This window comes from Megalobrama amblycephala, linkage group LG15 (genome assembly GCF_018812025.1).
Source record: "Megalobrama amblycephala isolate DHTTF-2021 linkage group LG15, ASM1881202v1, whole genome shotgun sequence".
In the NCBI taxonomy this organism is placed as follows: Eukaryota; Metazoa; Chordata; class Actinopteri; order Cypriniformes; family Xenocyprididae; genus Megalobrama; species Megalobrama amblycephala.
In genome coordinates this window covers 11,330,187-11,348,853 of record NC_063058.1, presented here as the reverse complement: position 1 = coordinate 11,348,853, position 18,667 = coordinate 11,330,187, and the positions used below count along the sequence as shown (strand labels likewise).

At 37.9% G+C, this 18,667-nt stretch overlaps 1 protein-coding gene across 4 annotated transcripts in view; it reads left to right on the top strand.

Annotated features, from left to right (window-relative positions):
• Positions 1 to 18,667, top strand: part of scaper (S-phase cyclin A-associated protein in the ER) — a 144,677-nt gene that overhangs the window by 4,437 nt on the left and 121,573 nt on the right. For 2 of the 4 annotated variants that reach the window (XM_048158228.1, XM_048158230.1), the window contains exons 2-4: positions 10,733 to 10,850; positions 12,599 to 12,675; positions 14,795 to 14,992. In XM_048158228.1, coding sequence (XP_048014185.1) covers positions 10,733 to 10,850; positions 12,599 to 12,675; positions 14,795 to 14,992 — 393 coding nt within the window. Of the gene's footprint in view, positions 1 to 3,710; positions 4,036 to 10,732; positions 10,851 to 12,598; positions 12,676 to 14,794; positions 14,993 to 18,667 lie in introns of those variants that run through there. The other 2 variants (XM_048158231.1, XM_048158232.1) reach the window with 2 other exon arrangements.

Genomic DNA, 18,667 nt, shown 5'->3' with positions numbered 1-18,667 from the left:
AGTTTTATAATTGAGTGTTCCAGGCCTGGAAATGGTTTTCGTTAAAATGTACGGTTACGTTATCAATTTTTTATTTATTTATTTATTTTTTACATAAAAGTATTTGAGCTGTTGATTTAATATGTTAGCTTAATTAGTTAGTTAGGGGAAAAAATAGCGCATTAAAATTAACGCGTTTAACGTACCCGCGCCATCTTACATTTCATAAAGTTGATTGGTGACGAACATGATGCAGAGCAACAACTCACTGCTTGATGAAGCCTGTAAAATGTAGTTATATGTCCCTAAAATTCAAGATGATAGATGAGTTTTTGTCTCTTATTTATATCATGATATAGTTAAGCAATATCGCACAATTAACGAGCGCAATAGCTATCACACGAGTGCTGTTTTTGTCCTGAATAGCAAATGTGATATTGATTTTTATACAACAGTTCAATAAATAAGAAGCTAATACTGTTATATTTTAGACACACTGTTGTCTGCTTTTGCTCAATTTTGCCAAAGAAAATATTACCTATAAAGCTAGAACAGAACTGATGTAACAGCGGCGTTTAATTTCTGAATGAATCCGCGTTTTGAACAAATCAAAACGGGTGAACCAGTGATTCAATGACCCATTCATAAAGAGAGCCATTTACTTCATTCCTGAATGAATCAAATGAATGAATGACTTAATGACTTAAGGCTCCAGTATACTTCAAACAAAGTTCTTTTTCGTTCTTCGTTTAGGAGTAAAACGAAGTTCGAAATGCGTGACCAGCGATACTGTAAACAAACATCTGACACCGCCCACAATGCTGCGATCGACGTTTAGATGAATATGTAAATATGTGCCGTGCACTTTCTTCCCAGTAACAAAATAAACACAACAAAAATGAGAAAACTGTAAGCATTTATTATAGAAAGCATAAGAAAAGCGTCTGATCATAACAGCATGGGAATGTTCGCACGAGCTCTGCAAAGTAGCACTCCAGTCACGTCACGTCTTCATACAGCACTTTATTCAATGGATTGCTTAAAATCAAGCAACTTTACAGTATCACACATGAAAAACAGTGTTAGTGCCTCATTTTTTTACAAGCACAACTTCATTTTGTACTATAAAGCAGCTATCTGTTCATGTTTTCACCCACGGAGATCTTACCTCAACAAACTCTACAGATCAAATGAGTCAGAGACGCGGTCCACGCGAGTGAAGGCGGAGCCTCAGCGCACACCTCCTGTTACGTTATCGTCACTGACCAATGGCAGTACGAAGGTGTTTTGGTGCTGGAACAAACTTTTTCTGAAAGTTCGCTTTGGCAAGCCGTTTCGAACTTCAAAAAAGAACACAAAACGAACTTCGTTTTGGCCTGATTTTGTTCGAAATGACGTCACATCAGTTCTTTCTTCGATTTCGTTTGAAGTATACCGGGGCCTTTACTCATTTAGACATTTACCGCCACCTACAGGCAGTTTTAGCTTATCATTTCATTTCATTAAATTTTTTTTTCCATTTTTCCAGTGTTAATTTCGTTGACGAATCATTTTCGTCATAATTTTCATCAACATTTTTTCACGGACGAAAACGAGACAATGACTAAATAAAAATGCGTTTTGAATGACTAAAACTATGACTAAAATCTACTCTAATTTTCATCAATGAATAAAAACGAGACGAAAATGAAAGCGAGGGACGATTTGGGAAGATATCCTGTCAGGACTGCTGTCCTGTGGAAGATGCGCACATTTGAAGTGTAATGTGCTGATCGAACCACGGGAAAAGCGGCACTGTTGCGCCCTCTACAGGCTCGTCCAGCAGCACTTCAGACTGCTTCGCAATTAATGAATGGCACACATTTATGCCAAGTGATTGCTTATGAGCTAATGTTGATGAATTATGACAATGTTTACTATACAATGTTTATACGGTAATATGTTTTAGACGGTTGTAAGAATGCATATTTTATCACCCTCATGAGCAGCCTGCAGACATTTCAGAATAAGAGTCACGGTGTATTTCGGGATGGTTTATAATTATTATTTTTTCCTGGTCATTATTGTTATTTTGTTTACACAATAAACTGTATTTAACTGAATTTCTATTTAATTCATAGTAAACTACTGTATCTTCTGTCACAGGAAGGAAAGACTAAGAACATTATTTGACACATTATTCAATATATTTTACAAGTATAAGGTTTATTTTAGTTAACTAAACCTTAAAACCAAAGAAATCTTCATTACTTGAAATAAATGTTAACTGAAATAAAAAATAATGTATAAAAATGTAAACTTATTTTATTTCATCTAGTTTCTAAGCTTTTTCTTCTAAGTTTCTTAACCTGAGGTATTAAAATAACAAACAGAAATAAAAACTTAGACATTTAAAAGCAAAAAATAAAAGACATAAACATACAAAAAAAAAAGTAAAAATTTGAACTAAAATTACAATGAAAGCAGAAAAACTAAAAATCAAATCTAATAAAAATTTTAAAAGAAAACTATAATAGTACATCAATGATAAGTGTGTCAATCCCTGAAAAGCATTGAATTTTGGTCTTTTGTGTGTTTTTGCACTTGAACGGTCAAAAACCGTCTGCTTTGGCGAGCAAAGTACGGTTGGGTGAACATAAACAGTTTGGAGAATATCAGATGTACCTCTATCAGTGTAGTGGATCTGTGTATTATTAGAGAAATGCTTAATGCATTACAATTTAACTAAATTAGATTTTAGTTGACTAAATCTGCTGTAGATTTAGTCAACTAAACTAAAACTAAAACAATTTCCGATGACTAAAATATTACTAAAACTAAATGGCATTTTAGTCAAAAGACTATGACTAAAACTAAATCAAAATTTGCTGTCAAATTTAACACTGCATTTTTCCATATAAATAAAAAAAAAACATTAAACGTATACTTCACCCATCATTTACTCATCCTCATGGCCATTAAAGCCTAAAGGTTTACATGTAATAAATTCTTTGAGAAATCAAATAAAATTCTAAAGCTACTTTTTGTAATGTCTATTTGATACATTTCTTATTTAACACAACAATGACTTTAAAGGATCTTTTGGGGGTCATTTCTCAGCCAAATTTGATTAATTAGATTAATTAATTGCCACATCGTGTATTTCATTCGCTTGACAGCCCTAATATTAAAGCATAAATATATCTGCAGAATGTAAATAACCATGCAAAATGTAGGGTTTGTTTAATGTTAGAGAGCAAATTACCTTATCAAGTTATTTATAAAGCAACTGTGTTCTTCCAATTACTCATTTCCAGATCAAAGGCAAAAAATGTATTTATTCCAAGCTTTAATGCACATATGATTTAAAAATGTAATAAAAATCACACGTATATATACACACGCATATATACATACATACATACCCATCTCTGTCTAAACTATTTAATATAGAAAAATGTGAATATTACATACCAACCTAAATCTTCAGTGTGGTCCTCAAACCGCTGTCATCCTCGCGGCTGTGTCTGTTCCACATTTCGTTGGTGCATCTCTATTTACATCTATATCCCCTATGTGAGTTACGCACCGCTGAGCTCCAATCAGATGTTGAATCTGCGGCGTGTCTAATGTAGACGCGCTGACACACACAGCCCTGCCGCCTCCAGCACATGCTGGACGAGTGGGCGGCCTGCCATGTGCACATGACTGCACAGAGAGAGAGGAGCTCTGCACGACACTCTGCCTGGCTGTGGAGAGTGACTACACCATAACTAAGACAGCAACACAGTAGCAGCAGAGTCACTGTGCAGTCAAGACGTTGCAGGGTCAAAGAAAGACCGTCCCGTTGCCAGAAGAAGTTCGTCCTGCTGATTGACAGAGGCATCTACCCGAGTCCACAGGAGTCATGCTCAACCACGGGGCTATTTTTGGTCCAGCTGTCAAATGACGATGTCGGGCCGTTCGTGCAGCAGAGATGCTGGTTAAAGGGGTGAACAGGTTGCCATAAGCAAATTCGGTAGCATGTCAGGGCCGGATATGGATGAGGAACCTGCTTGCAGACTCTGCTTCTACTCTGTACGTACCTTCTGTCCTCTTTCCCATCGTTCTTTCTGTGTCCCTCGACTTGCTTCTGCATTTAGACGCGCTTGAAACTCTATCCTTGCAGTGGCTTGCAGCTCTCGGCGCGCTGTTATTTGTCCTGAAAGCAGTTCTTTGTAGCTGGGCGTCCTTGTTTTGCAGTTCTGAGGTGCTCGGTAAGATCTAACCCTAATAACCTCGGGTGTCAAGGGGCCTGCTGGTGATTAGGTGATTAGCTCGATTCATCTCACGCATGCATGGAGCACTGACCTGAGATCAGATACCCCCTTCGCACTTTTACATTGGTTATTTTGTACCAACGAATGCCAACTCGGAAGCGCCACCCCCCCCCCCCTTTCTCCGAGATGCATGACAAATGTAGACTCTGGCCTTCTGTTGCCAGTCAGCTGCCAGAAACTTGGGAAACCCAGAGTAAATATTTACCATCCAAACACCCTGCTGACAGGCAACAAGTTAATTTACTTCCTTCCTTTTTTTTGCAATATTTTTGTCAGTTTCATCCTCATTCATTCTTATTTTCAGACCTCTAGAGAGTAAAGCTGTTGTCATTTGTTAAGTAGGTCAGTTGTGTATTTTAACCCTGAGGACATGCGATAGTGGCAGGGGAGGACAGTATGTTGTTTATGCATGTGTAAAAACCAGTGAGCCTTATGAAATATTCCTCTCTGACAGACTGAACAGCTTTGCGTTTGCATAACATTGGCATATGGCCAACGAACAACTAAATAATTAGCTATATGCAAAATGTTTTTTATATGCCCAGTTTCACAGACAAGGCTTAAACCTAGTCCCAGACTAAAATGCATGTTTAAGCTGTCTTAACTGAAAGCAACTTGCACTGAAATATCTTAAAGCGCCCCTATTATGGCATTTGAAAGGTTACTGTTTTTATTTTGGAAGTCCCCAACAACAGGTTTAAAAGCATGCAAGGTCAAAAACACTTTAATTGTCTTTTAATACGCATTTTTTTTTTACCTTATTTGCTCAACGACTCCCAAACAATTCGCTCAATGATTCATTTTGTCGAACCCCTTGTTTGCATGACGCTAATCTGAGGTGATTGGTCAAATGTCTTCTGCTGGTTAACACGGAGTACAGTATATAGTGCTTGCATCACTTACAATATATTATAATAATGATGGTGCTCCGCTCTTTTCTAAAAAATAAAGGCTCAGAGAGGAAATAAGTTGTTTTGTGTTTGTTAGCGAACCTAGCTCACAGCTTAGCGGTAAATGCACAAACAGTCATGGTATATGCGTTAGCTCAGTGCAGAAACGTATTGATAAAGCACTGCAGTTGTACACCAACGTATTGCTCTATTCTTTATCATAACTCCAAGTAATAACATCAAAAAACATTTGACACATTTCTAGACAATTGCGAGCGAACACATATTGCTGTTAGCTGGTTAGCCAGAGACCTACAAGCTGCATGGAGCGAACACAACACACACAACTAGGATAAATATGTATTTGTGCATGCTGCAGAGAATGTGGTGACTCTAGCTCTAATTTAAAGATGCCCTAGAATTAAAAATTGAATTTATCTTGGCATAGTTGAATAACAAGAGTTCAGTACATGGAAATGACATATGAGTCTCAAACTCCATTGTTTCCTCCTTCTTATATAAATCTCATTTGTTTAAAAGACCTCAGAAGAACAGGCGAATCTCAACATAACACCGACTGTTACGTAACAGTCGGGATCATTAATATGTACGCCCCCAATATTTGCATATGCCAGCCCATGTTCAAGGCATTACACAAGCCAGTATTAACGTCTGGAGCTGCACAGATCATCAGACTAGGTAAGCAAGCAAGAACAACAGCGAAAAATGGCAGATGGAGCGATAATAACTGACATGATCCATGATATTATGATATTTTTAGTGATATTTGTAAACTGTCTTTCTAAATGTTTCGTTAGCATGTTGCTAATGTACTGTTAAATGTGGTTAAAGTTACCATCGTTTCTTACTGTATTCACGGAGACAAAAGCCGTTGCTATTTTCATTTTTAAACACTTGCAGTCTGTATAATTCATAAACAACTTCATTCTTTATAAATCTCTCCAACAGTGTAGCATTAGCCGTTAGCCACGGAGCACAGCCTCAAACTCACTCAGAATCAAATGTAAACATCCAAATAAATACTATACTCACATAATCCGATGTATGCATGCAGTATGCATGACGAACACTTTGTAAAAATCCATTTTGAGGGTTATATTAGCTGTGTGAACTTTAAGGCACTGTTTAAGGCAATCGCAAGCTCCGTGGGCGGAGAGCACGAGATTTAAAGGGGCCGCAGCATGAATCGGCGCATTTCTAATTATGCCTCAAAATAGGCAGTTAAAAAAATTAATTTAAAAAAATCTATGGGGTATTTTGAGCTGAAACTTCACAGAGACATTCAGGGGATACCTTAGACTTATATTACATCTTGTAAAAAAACGTTCGATGGCACCTTTAAATTATTTTCTCTGTGAAATTATAATTACATTCTTTCCTACAAAACAGTCAGTCTGTCAAACTTGTCAACAATTATTAATCATACTTACAGGTTGTGATTCGCAGGAGGAAAAGAGCTGGTCCAAATAAACATTTTACGCATTTAGGTTGAAGCAGTAGTCAGTAAAATGACGGGAACACACAGCACAAGGTTCGGGTTTCAAGTTTTCCCTGGCATCTGCGCGCGCAATAAGTGGGCAGGCAATATGCTAATGTTTTGTTGTGATGTCACAATGAAAAGGCTTTGTTTTACAAACGACTCGTTTTATTGATTCAGAGTCGACTCTTATTTTTGAGAGACAATAACTTAAAGGGTCATGAAACCCCAGAACACATTTTTTAAGCTGTGAACAGATATGTATAGGCTGCACTACTAGGCTAAAGGTACTCATTAATTTTACTTATAATTTGAAATTAGTTCATTTTTGCATTTTTCGGAGCGATTTCTGTCTTCCGGTTTGAAAAGCAAAGTCAGACCAACCTCACAAAATCTGACGTCATCGTGTACCACCGGCAGGATCCAGAGTGCTGGTTGGCTCCAAGTATGGGCTGGTCGAACATGCTGATGTCAACATTTTCTACATTTATTCATGACTTAAAGCTCATTCAATCCAATCACTGCGCTGTAATATGCATACGATTATAATTGCGGTATTATGCATGAGGAAGTATCACTTCTCTTGCCTCCGTCTCTTGTCATTCAGAGACATATCGTTGGTGTTCATTTCCTCAGTGCTGCAACACAATGTGTTTTCCTGCGACGCGACCAGAGCAGAAGTTTGGGTTCATGTGGATTGTTTTGCTACAAATGTCACAAAAGTGCTGTTCATTCACCTCTGCATTCGACATGCGAGCCGTGTGTATGTTTCCCTCAGCACAGCAGCACATGAGTGTTTTTTGTATTTTGCCCATGATGCGGTCAGAACTGGAGTTTGAATACAAACACATCAAAAATACAATTGTTATTATGATATACACACGGAGCGCGCATATGAACGGTTTCAGCGCGGAGCTCCGCTTTGTGTTTAACAACAATAGCCACGAACATCCTAGCTCATACAGAATAAAGTATCCGTGTTTAAAGTTTTTATAGACATATTTCACACATTCTCCTGCACCAAACATGAACCAGCACGGTGTATGCATACATATTTCATCAAGTCTTCTTCAAATGAAATATATGTGCAAACTGGACACTGATAGAGTGGTGTATCTGAACGCGATGACGCGATTATTCTGATGAACAAAAGACTTAGTTTAATTTTGTCCATTCTCTATGTCTTTATTCTTTCTCTGTTAAACTGTGTTGTTTTTTCATGAGACTGCAGTGCTCGTAAACATAATGAAAGTATTATTAGCCCTTTTAAATATTCTTTCACATTTCTCCCTTGTGCTTGGGAGTTTGTTGTCTTCTTTCTCCGTGCTCATATATTAATATTCTTTATTCTGTATAATGAGTGTGTTGTAGGTCTGTGTTTCATTGGTTGTTCTCTCCCCTCTCCCCCCCCCCCCTACACTCCCACTTTTCCAGAGCTTTACACGCCCATTTTTACAGACTTTTTCCAGCTCAGAGGTGTGAGCGACCAGGCTAAATGACCCTTTCATGACCCTTTAATATACGGGGCACTTTCAGATTTAAAACTTTGCTGGATGTTTTCATTCACTTAGAGCTATGTTACACACTACATAATAGGGGCACTTTAAAAATCAAATGAGGGTATTTCTAATCTCTTCGCACAATCTGTCATCTATATAGGCCTCCATTGTCGCTGTAGCTTGCATGCGTTCCGGTCTGTTCTGTTTATGCAATTTTTTCATCGACTACCTTGTGAATAGACGCCCCCAGGGCACGATTGCCACCTTGTGGATAAACTAATTACTGCAAAAAAAAAAATTTAATGTGCATGTGCGACCTGTGCGTACAAATTATGCAGGTTTACAAAATCCGGCATACATACTCTTCTGATGACAAAATTCACATCACACGCACTGTACGCTGACCCTAAAAAGTAAAGTATACTTTGGGCTTTACTCTCCAAATTTATGTAGAAACAATTTAAAGACAGTATATTTTTATTTATTTATTTATTTTTTTAATATCATCTTTTTATGATTGAAGGCCAGTATCACTGATACTAATACTTGTGCTGATGTCTCTATGAAATTGATTATAGTCATTAATTATAGACCTTCAACATTACAGTATAACTAAAAGCTATCAATTTCAACATTTATTAGGCTTTAAAAAATAACTTTTAAGTGAACTTAAAACAATCTTCACATAAACCCATTATAATAAATGTCATATTTACCTGTGGAAATATACAGAAATTGAATACAGTTATCAAACACTTTACAGTCTTGTTTTAGATAAATCCTTATTAGAGCTACAATTTTCTGCTCTGAAGAGCTGCCGCTGCCGAACATAACGTGGATCTGACACGCATCTCATTTTCCCACAACTCTTTAAATTCATTTAAGACATTATTTAACTCATTTAAGACTGCTGTTATGAAAATACTCGACAAAACTGGCATTTTGGCATAATTGACCCTTCGCAAAGACCCGCCCCCCTTAGTTACTGTTGCTTTGTCCGACAAGCCGTGGCGCTACCATGCCACACGCAGTAAGATGTAGGTGACTTTGTTTCTTCAGTAGAACACAAATGATGATTTTTAACTGCAGCCGCTGCCGTCTGTCAGTCAAATAATGGGAGTGAATGGGAACTTCTAATATAAGAGTAAATAAAACTTGCTTAGACAAATCCAAATTAAACTCTGCGGCTCGTGATGACACATTGATGTCCTAAGACACAAAACGATCAGTTTGTGCGAGAAACCGAATTTATATCATTTTTTACCTCTAATACAGCACTATGTCCAACTGCGTTCAGCACTCGGTTAGTGAGGTCTGATCGCGCTCTGACAACGGCAGTGATGTCTAGCACTCATTGAAGTATATGCACGAGACATTACTGCCATTACTGCCAATTACTGAAGGAAATGCACCTGTACAGTAGAGGGCGCAGCTCAAACAAACCTTTCAGCTGTGCTGCCATTCTGGATTAAAGAATAGGATACAAGAGAAGGAAGATCAACACTCTTATTTTTTAAATCTAATCTAAAGTAATTTTTGCTTATTAGTATGGTTGAATTAGATCATTGAAGGTCAGCAGCAAAGACATTGGTTAATAAACTGAGATTAAATGCATAAAGTATATTTGTGTAAGTTAATATAGTTAATTATTACATGTTTGCGTAAAATTATGTGATTGCATTTCACTGTTTTTTTTTTTTATTAAATTTGAGGAAGACTGATTTTTTTTTTTTTATTGATTTTTATGAAGTGAGATGACTAAATGCATGTTCACATTTAGTCTAGAATTACAATACCCATCAAGTTTACACAGCGCACACAAAACTTCTGCATTTTATTTCTCTTAACATGGGGACAGCCGTCAGTCAATAAATGTGAAAAAGTAACTTGTTACTTATTTGAAAAAGTAACTTAGATATTTTGTTGTAAATTGAAAAAGTAGCGTGTTACTTTATTAGTTGCTTGAAAAAGTAATCTGATTATGTAACTCAAGTTACTTGTAATGTGTTAGCCCCAACACTGGTCATAACATGCTTTCAATGGCATCAGCGCTGGTCAGTGCATTAAATGAGTGCCATTGGTCTCTATGAAGTCAAGCATTAGCTTCAGTGTTACCCCAGCGATGCTTTGCTCATTGGTTGAGCCTTGCAAAGTGTTTCATTCATGAATGAATCAGCTTTTTGAAGGTATTAGTTGAATGAACAGTTCAATCACTCACTCAAAGACAGTCCCTTGTCACCATCTACTGGCGTAACAGAGTAAGCTGCACTGACTTACATCCTGTCTAGCGTGCACAAAGACAAGTGTTAATACTGGTAAAATATCAGCAGTTTTGGAAAGCCTCTCATCCTGTCAGTTTTGAGGGTCGGAACTAACTGCTATACATATAAAAATTGACCAATGAGCTTATTTATATAGCAAAAACTTAAAAATCATGTTAATATCGCAATATCGAGCCACTCAAAATCACTGCAAGGGAAATTCCTTCACTGCGACAGCCCTAGAAATGACTAGTTTCTTCTAAATTGTTCCCCCCTCACAACACTTTTGGTTTTATCTTTGCTACAGGCCTCTTTTCAGCGGTCCAACAGCCATGACAAGGTGAGGAAGATCGTGGCAGAGGAAGGCCGGGCTGCTCGAAATCTCATCGCTTGGAGTGTCCCAGTGGAGAGCAAGGAGGAAGAGGGTTAGATCTGACGAAGTCATGCACACATATAATAATTAATGTTGCCATTTGTATTTTACAGTAACTGTTTTCTATATTTTAAAATGTTATTTATTCCTGTCATGGTAAAGCTGAGTTTTCAGCATCATTACTCCAGTCTTCAGTGTCACATGATTCTTCAGAAATCATTCTAATATGCTGATATGCTTTTACTTGTAGTCATAAACAGTCACACATCCCACACGGCTCAACACCCATCAGGCAACCACTTAAAATGCATCCAGCTTTGTAGAGAGCGTCCATTTGCAAAGCAAATGTAGGCGATGAACAAGTGCTCCAAATCTGTCATTCCCCCTCTTGTACCTGGAGTTACAGTACACTCTTTGTCGCAGAGTTTGCGAAATCCTCCTGTGTGTGCATAAGCTGACCCAGATCCTCTGTTTCACTGTCAGCGCTGACAGGTCACCACAGGAGTCTTTTGTTAGTTCGGGACTGCAGTATGTGCTCTGTCGGAGCAGACATGATTTACCAGTGCCTGCATTTATCCTGCACTGTGACCGTTTCTGGATCAGGGGTTGTAACCCTAAGTGAACACTTAATAGTTAGAAGTTCTGATTGAGAATCAGTTTTCACCCCTCGTATCCTGATAAAGGGGATTATATTGACTAGAGGAAGCTGATCCTAGATGACTACAGAAAGCTGATCATGTTCTTATAGTGAATCCACAATTCAGGCCCTGATCTCAGATCAGTTCTAATAGTTAAAGACACTTTATGAGTGTAAGCACTGGCTAAAAGATGACTTTTAAAAGAACACTCCACTTTTTAAAAAAAATAGGCTCATTTTCCAACTCCCCTAGAGTTAAACAGTTGAGTTTTACCATTTTCTAATCTATTCAGCCGATCTCCGGGTCTGGCGGTACTACTTTTAGCATAGCTTAGCATAGTTCATTGATTCTGATTAGACCGTTAGCATCTCGCTCAAAAATGACCAAAGAGTTTCAATATTTTTCCTATTTAAAACTTGACTCTTCTGTAGTTACATCGTGTACTAAGACCGACGGAAAATGAAAAGTTGCGATTTTATAGGCCGATATGGCTAGGATCTATACTCTCATTCCGGCGTAATAATCAAGGAACTTTGCTGCCGTACCATCATGGGTGCAGCAGGCGCAATGATATTACGCAGCGTCTCTCACAAATGTCTCCATGGTTGCAAGGCACGCTCCCTGTGCAAGCAGGGGGCCACAGGCCCTGTGTAATATCATTGCGCCTGCTGCACCCATGGTTCCTTGATTATTACGCCGGAATGAGAGTATAGTTCCTAGCCATATCGGCCTAGAAAATCACAACTTTTCATTTTCCGTCAGTCTTAGTACACGATGTAACTACAGAAGAGTCAAGTTTTATATAGGCAAAATATCGAAATTCTTTGGTCATTTTTGAGCCAGATGCTAACGGTCTAATCAGATTCAATGAACAATGCTAAGCTATGCTAAAAGTGGTACCGCCAGACCCGGAGATCGGCTGAATGGATTCGAAAATGGTAAAACTCAACTGTTTAACTCTAGGGGAGTTGGAAAATGAGCCTATTTTCAAAAAACGTGGAGTGTTCCTTTAAGGTAAATAAAATGGAAGAATGTCCAGGTCATGCTTCAACCCTACATTAAAAGGAAAATACATTACAAATTATATTTTGCTTGAAGAAATTGAAGTATTATTATTATTGTTTGCATTGCAATATTATTTTCATATTCTGTTCACATGCAGCTAAATCAAAGATTCAAGGTAACAGCAACGCAAGAGCTCAGCGAATCAACTCCGGGCTCCACAGGAACAAAAAGCAGGTGTGAATCATTTGTTCAGAATTGTTTTTAGTTTCTGAATCTTTTAATTAAAACCTCTAGTAATTAAACATTAATGTGATACAGTATAGATTATCTCATTGTATAATATCTCTATTTGCATCCAGAACAAATCTGTTAGTTAAGAAACCTGGATAAAAAAAAAAACAAATTACCTGAAACATGCATACTCCTTGGAAAGTATACAAATAAGCAAAGGAATTGGTTCTCTTTAAAGAAAAGTGATAGTTGAACCAGGAAGCTTTGAACTGGAAAGCTTCATTTAAAAAGCTTTTACTCATGTTGAACACTAGGGGGCGCCAGAGACCTTTCGTTTCTTCCTCTTACTTATGGGGTTCTAATTTCCATTCTTCCATGATTTGAACTCAGTATTTGTATATGCAACACTGATGGTTAAAACAGCTGTTTTCCCATAATGTTAAAGGGTTAGTCAACGGAAAAATGAAAAATCTGTTATTATTTACATGTTCCAAACCTGTAAGACTTTTGTTCATCTTCAGAACACAAATTAAGATATTTTTAATGAAATCTGAGAGATTTTTATATCCCTACATTGACAGTCTACACAGCTACCAAACGCTTCAAAAAGTTCAGAAAGAGATTGTAAAACTAATCCATTTAGTCCAAATGTTCTGAAGAGTCTCGATCGCCTCATATGATGAACAGATTGAATTTAGGCATTTATTCACATAAACATTGATCAGCGGACAGAAACATAACTTGTGTAAATGAAACTCAATGGTTCACTGTAAAAAATTCTTTGTCATTAATTATGATTTGTTATCACAACATATTTTTCTTATGTCAAATCAACTTAGATAATTAAAGGATTAGTTCACTTTCAAATAAAATTTTCCTGATAATTTACTCACCCCCATGTCATCCGAGATGTTCATGTGTTTCTTTCTTCAGTCGAAAAGAAATTAAGGCTTTTGATGAAAACACTCCAGGATTATTCTCCTTATAGTGGACTTCAATGGCCTCCAAACAGTTGAAGGTCAAAATTACAGTTTCAGTGCAGCTTCAAAGGGCTTTAAGCGATACCAGACGAGGAATAAGGGTCTTATCTAGCGAAACAATTTGTAATTTTCTACAAAAATGTATATGCTTTATATAAACAAATGTTCGCCTTCCAAGTGCTTCTGCCAAAACAGCATTTTCGTATTCTTCAAAAAGCTTATGCTGTATGTCCTACACCTTCCCTATTCTACTTACGGAAAAAATGTAACTGGCGCTGCGTTCATTCCGTAAGTTTTCAGTTTCCGTATTTTTGTTTTCCGAAAATGACCGATCGTTTCACTAGATAAGACCCTTATTCCTCGTCTGGTATCGTTTAAAGCCCTTTGAAGCTGCACTGAAACTGACATTTTGACCTTCAACCGTTTGGAGAACATTGAAGTCCACTATAAGGAGAAAAATCCTGGAATGTTTTCATCAAAAACATTAATTTCTTTTCAACTGAAGAACGAAAGACATGAACATCTTAGATGACATGGGTGAATAAATTATCAGGAAAATTTTATTTGAAAGTGAACTAATCCTTTAACATAATTTTTTGAGTTTTGGTGGCTTAAACCAATCGCCTTCATTGTATTAACTCAAATTTTTAATTTCAATGAACTCAATTTTAAGGCAACCAGGTTACTTACTTTAAGTTAAACCAACAATTCTTTTTTTATAGTGTTCTCGTACGTCAAGCAAACACGCTTGAGCTTCTGTTTACCACAACTGATGTGTGAGCTGATGAATGTTTATATGCGAATAAAAGCCTAAATTAAATCGGTTCATCATATAAAGCGATCCAGTCTCTTCAGAAAATTTGGACTAAACCGCTCAATTCATATGGATTAGTTTTATGATCTATTTCTGAACTTTCAGAAGTGGTAGTTGCGTAGACTATCAGTGTAGGGACAGAAATCTCTCAGATTTCATTAAAAAGATTTGTGTTCCGAAGATGAACGAAAGTCTTACAGGTTTGGAACGACATGAGGGTCAGTAAATGATGACAGAATTTTCATATTTGGCTGAACTAACCCTTTAATAGCAAATGGGGTTCATTTGATAAAATAAAGGCATTTGAAATCTCTTCTGCCCTTAACAGAACTTGGCGATAGACTGCAAAAATGTACCCGGGTCGATACTGGACAAAGGATCTGAGAAAAGCCCCACCAAGACTAGACAGCCACGGAAGGTGGACCTCAGAGCACGATACTGGGCCTTCCTCTTCGATAATCTGCGGAGAGCAGTGGACGAGATCTACGTCACCTGTGAATCCGACCAGAGCGTGGTGGAGTGCAGGGTATGATAAGCAACACTCATTATACTTCAACAGTAATTGCAGTTTTTACTACTTAAAAGAGAAAATATTATATATTTATAATTCTGTATTTTCAATTGAAATTTAAATATTAAGTATAGATGTACAGACCTTTTTGAGGCTCTGTGGCTGCTTTTGCACTCTCTGACCACTAGAGGGAGTGGAGCATTGTGATGGACCTCTTCCTCTGCCTCCTCCTCCTCCTCTTCGCATTCCTTTTGTTTTCTGGTTTGTGTCAGAGAGGGGTTTGGTGAGAGAATTATCACTGCACCTCTCCAGGGTCTTTCTGGAGGGAGTGGAGATGGATGACATGTGTAAACAAAGGGCCCCCCACCCCACTCCTTCTGTGTGTGTATGTGCGGGGGGGGGGGGGGGCTCAGGGTACGAGGTCTAGGTAACGTCCCAAAACACTTTTTCCACCCCAGGTTCTTTGTTTAGTTTTAGTAAAAGCAAAAAGCTGATTGCAAGACATGTACTACAGTCAGCCACTATGACCAATAACCTCTCAGCACGCAACGATCGCAATAACGATTCGTCACTTCAAGTTGATCAACGGTGTTTTTGTGTCCGGTCTGGTCTTGGGACCTGTGTCGGCAAACATGCGTTTGAACTGTTAGCTTTTGTTGGCAGAGCCTGTGTCAGGGCACTCACTGTGTTTACCCTGGCAGGTATGGCGCCTGGCTGTATTTGGGCCCATCGTCCACGCTCTACTCTGCTGGCTCTGATTTATCGATTGCCGTGTAATCTAGAATTATGCTGAGCGGGGTTCAGCCAACCGCTTAAAGCTAACCGGCCCCCTTTGTGGTTACCTTGTTGACAGCCGGCCTGCGCGAATGTGCATAAACACTCCGTCCGCTGTGTTGCCATGTCCGGCGGGCCTGTTCACACTCCCTGGCCCTTTGGTCTGAGTGTATTTGTATGTATCCATGCTCTGCTCTAGATCTTTAGCTCACTGCCATGTGACAGTAGGGGATTGTCTGATGAGAAACTGTAGGCCTACAGTAGGAAAATGTCCCTTGGAGCTGTTGAAGTCCAGGACTTTTTCACTAACACATAACTACTCCTTTTATGAAGATATATATCTATGATTCTGCACCTCTTTGTCTTGTACTTGTACTTTACCAGCACATTTTTCGGTCATCATCAGGATCTCACATAAAATGCAAAATATTTTCTTCATTTAAAGGATTAGTTCACTTTCAAATAAATTTACTCGCCCCCATGTCATCCAAGATGTTCATGTCCTTCTCTCTTCAGTCAAAAAGAAATTAAGGGTTTTGATGAAAACATTCCAGGATTATTCTCCTTATAGTGGACTTCAATGGAGCCCAAACGGTTGAAGGTCAAAATCAGTTTCAGTGCAGCTTTAAAGCGTTCTATGCGATCCCAGACGAGAAATAAGGGTCTTATCTAGCGAAAACCATCACTCATTTTCTAAAAAAAATTACAAATGATATACATTTTAACCATAAATGCTCATCTTTGAATTATCTCTCTTCTTCTTCTCTATTTGAATTCCAGCAGTGTAGACACTGCTACGTGTATTACTGCCCTCCACAGGTCAAAGTTTGAACTAATTGTTATATACTTGCACTAGCACATTGTATATGACACTTTAGTTCTAACTTTGAACTATGGAGGGCAGTAATACTCTTAGCATTGTCTACACTGCTGGAATTCAAATAGAGAAGAAGAAGAGAGCTAGTTCAAGATGAGCATTTATGGTTAAAATGTATAATTTTATTTTTTTTTTTTTAGAAAATGAGTGATGATTTCTCTAGATAAGACCCTTATTCCTCGTCTGGGATTATGTAGAACGCTTTGAAGCTGCACTGAAACTGTAATTTTGACCTTCAACTGTTTGGGCTCCATTGAAGTCCACTATAAGGAGAATAATCCTGGAATGTTTTCATCAAAAACCTTAATTTCTTTTCGACTAAAGAAATAAAGACATGAACATCTTGGATGACATGGGGGTGAGTAAATTATCAGGAAATTTTAATTTGAAAGTGGACTAATCCTTTAAAGAGATTAAAAAATGACAATTTTGTTGCCATTTTAAACTCATATATTGTCTAACCTGCAAGACGTGTTGTTCTGCAAAGCAAATTACAATTATTATTCTGTAAAGCAAGGGAAGATAAGAATGTTACAACTATATTTTGGTCCACACAAAGTAGGCTTGCTACGATAGTCGGTGTTGACAGTGTTACTGGTGTTCAGCCACAACACCGGTTACATCACTTGCCCACTGCGGAAAGGCCCTTTACGTCATTTTAGATTTTTTTTTTATAGTAATAAAAAATAATGTAGTTCAGTTAGAGAACAGACACTACAATTAAAAACTGAACGTGTCTGCTCAATTCAGTGTGAGCCGAACAAGAGTCGCAGCACAGATCAGCAGCAGGAGTCAGATTTCACCTCACTTTGCCCATTTCGCCTCACTGTTGACTGACAAGACGATGGCGGAAGGTTTGGTTTCAACGTGAAATGTAAAAGCACCTATTTAAGCAAGATTGTCATTGTACTGTTTTGTTGTTGTGTTTTTCATTAAGAATAATAATGAACCCACCATTCAAGCAATTGCCACCCCCTGATTGGCCGCTAATTCGTCCACTAGCAAGGAGAGAGCGGAGCAAAGCGATCGTTTTCAGTTCATTCCTATGGAAGTTTCCATCACACCGTCACATCCCTAAACTGCCCCTAAACCATCACTGGGGTCCAAAACTGTCTCTGTAATAAAAATGTAAAAAAAATATATATATATATATATTTAAAGACATTGCATTTAGCAGAATATTCAATGGAAATTAATGAGAATAACACTTAATGCTTATCCATCGTGATTTTATTATTTGTGACATTAGACTGTGACATTTTTGGTTGATGTTGTTTTTCTCCACCCACATGACCTTGATGACATCAGCAGAAAAGAAAATTTGTTTCAGATTATTACATTGTGATGAAAAAATTATAAAATAAACAACTTGCTGCATTTTAATTTAGCATACTGGTAAATCGTGCCTAATAAAACATGTTAAATTCATGTTGTGTTCAGTACAACATTTGCCATAAATTATATTAGCTTATTCGTAAGTATCTTATTTAGTGCAAAACAAAAAAGGATGCTGAAAAGTTTGTTTCCCAGCATTCAATTCCACCTGTTTCTGATTCTTTATCCTCTGCCAGTGATGGCTGGTCTGACACTCTTGATTTGGTCTGCTGCTTGATTTATTTTCATATTCAAGTAACGCCCACATCTTTAACCCACAGCCCAGAGGACTAATTAGGTCTTATCAGGCCTCTCCCTCATCCCAGGCCTGATTTATGTCATATCAGCCCATGGACGAGACAAATCTCCTTTCACTTGTGTGAATGTATGCATGATAGCGAGAGGTGTAATATATATCAGAATTGTTTTTGTGGGGTTGATGGGTCTTCTATAAGTCTTTCAAAATAAACTGAATTGCATGCTAAATATGTAAAGATTTTTTTTTTTATGGCGCTCAGCTGTTTCCTGTCCACTTTTTCTCTCTCAGCTATTGCATTATGGGTCAGCCTCCTCCTCCGCCATGCCCTGGTGTTGTTAACTAGCCCTAATCAACAGGCCTGCTGCTGGGCACATCTTTCACTGTGCCTGACTCCCCTATTAACTAA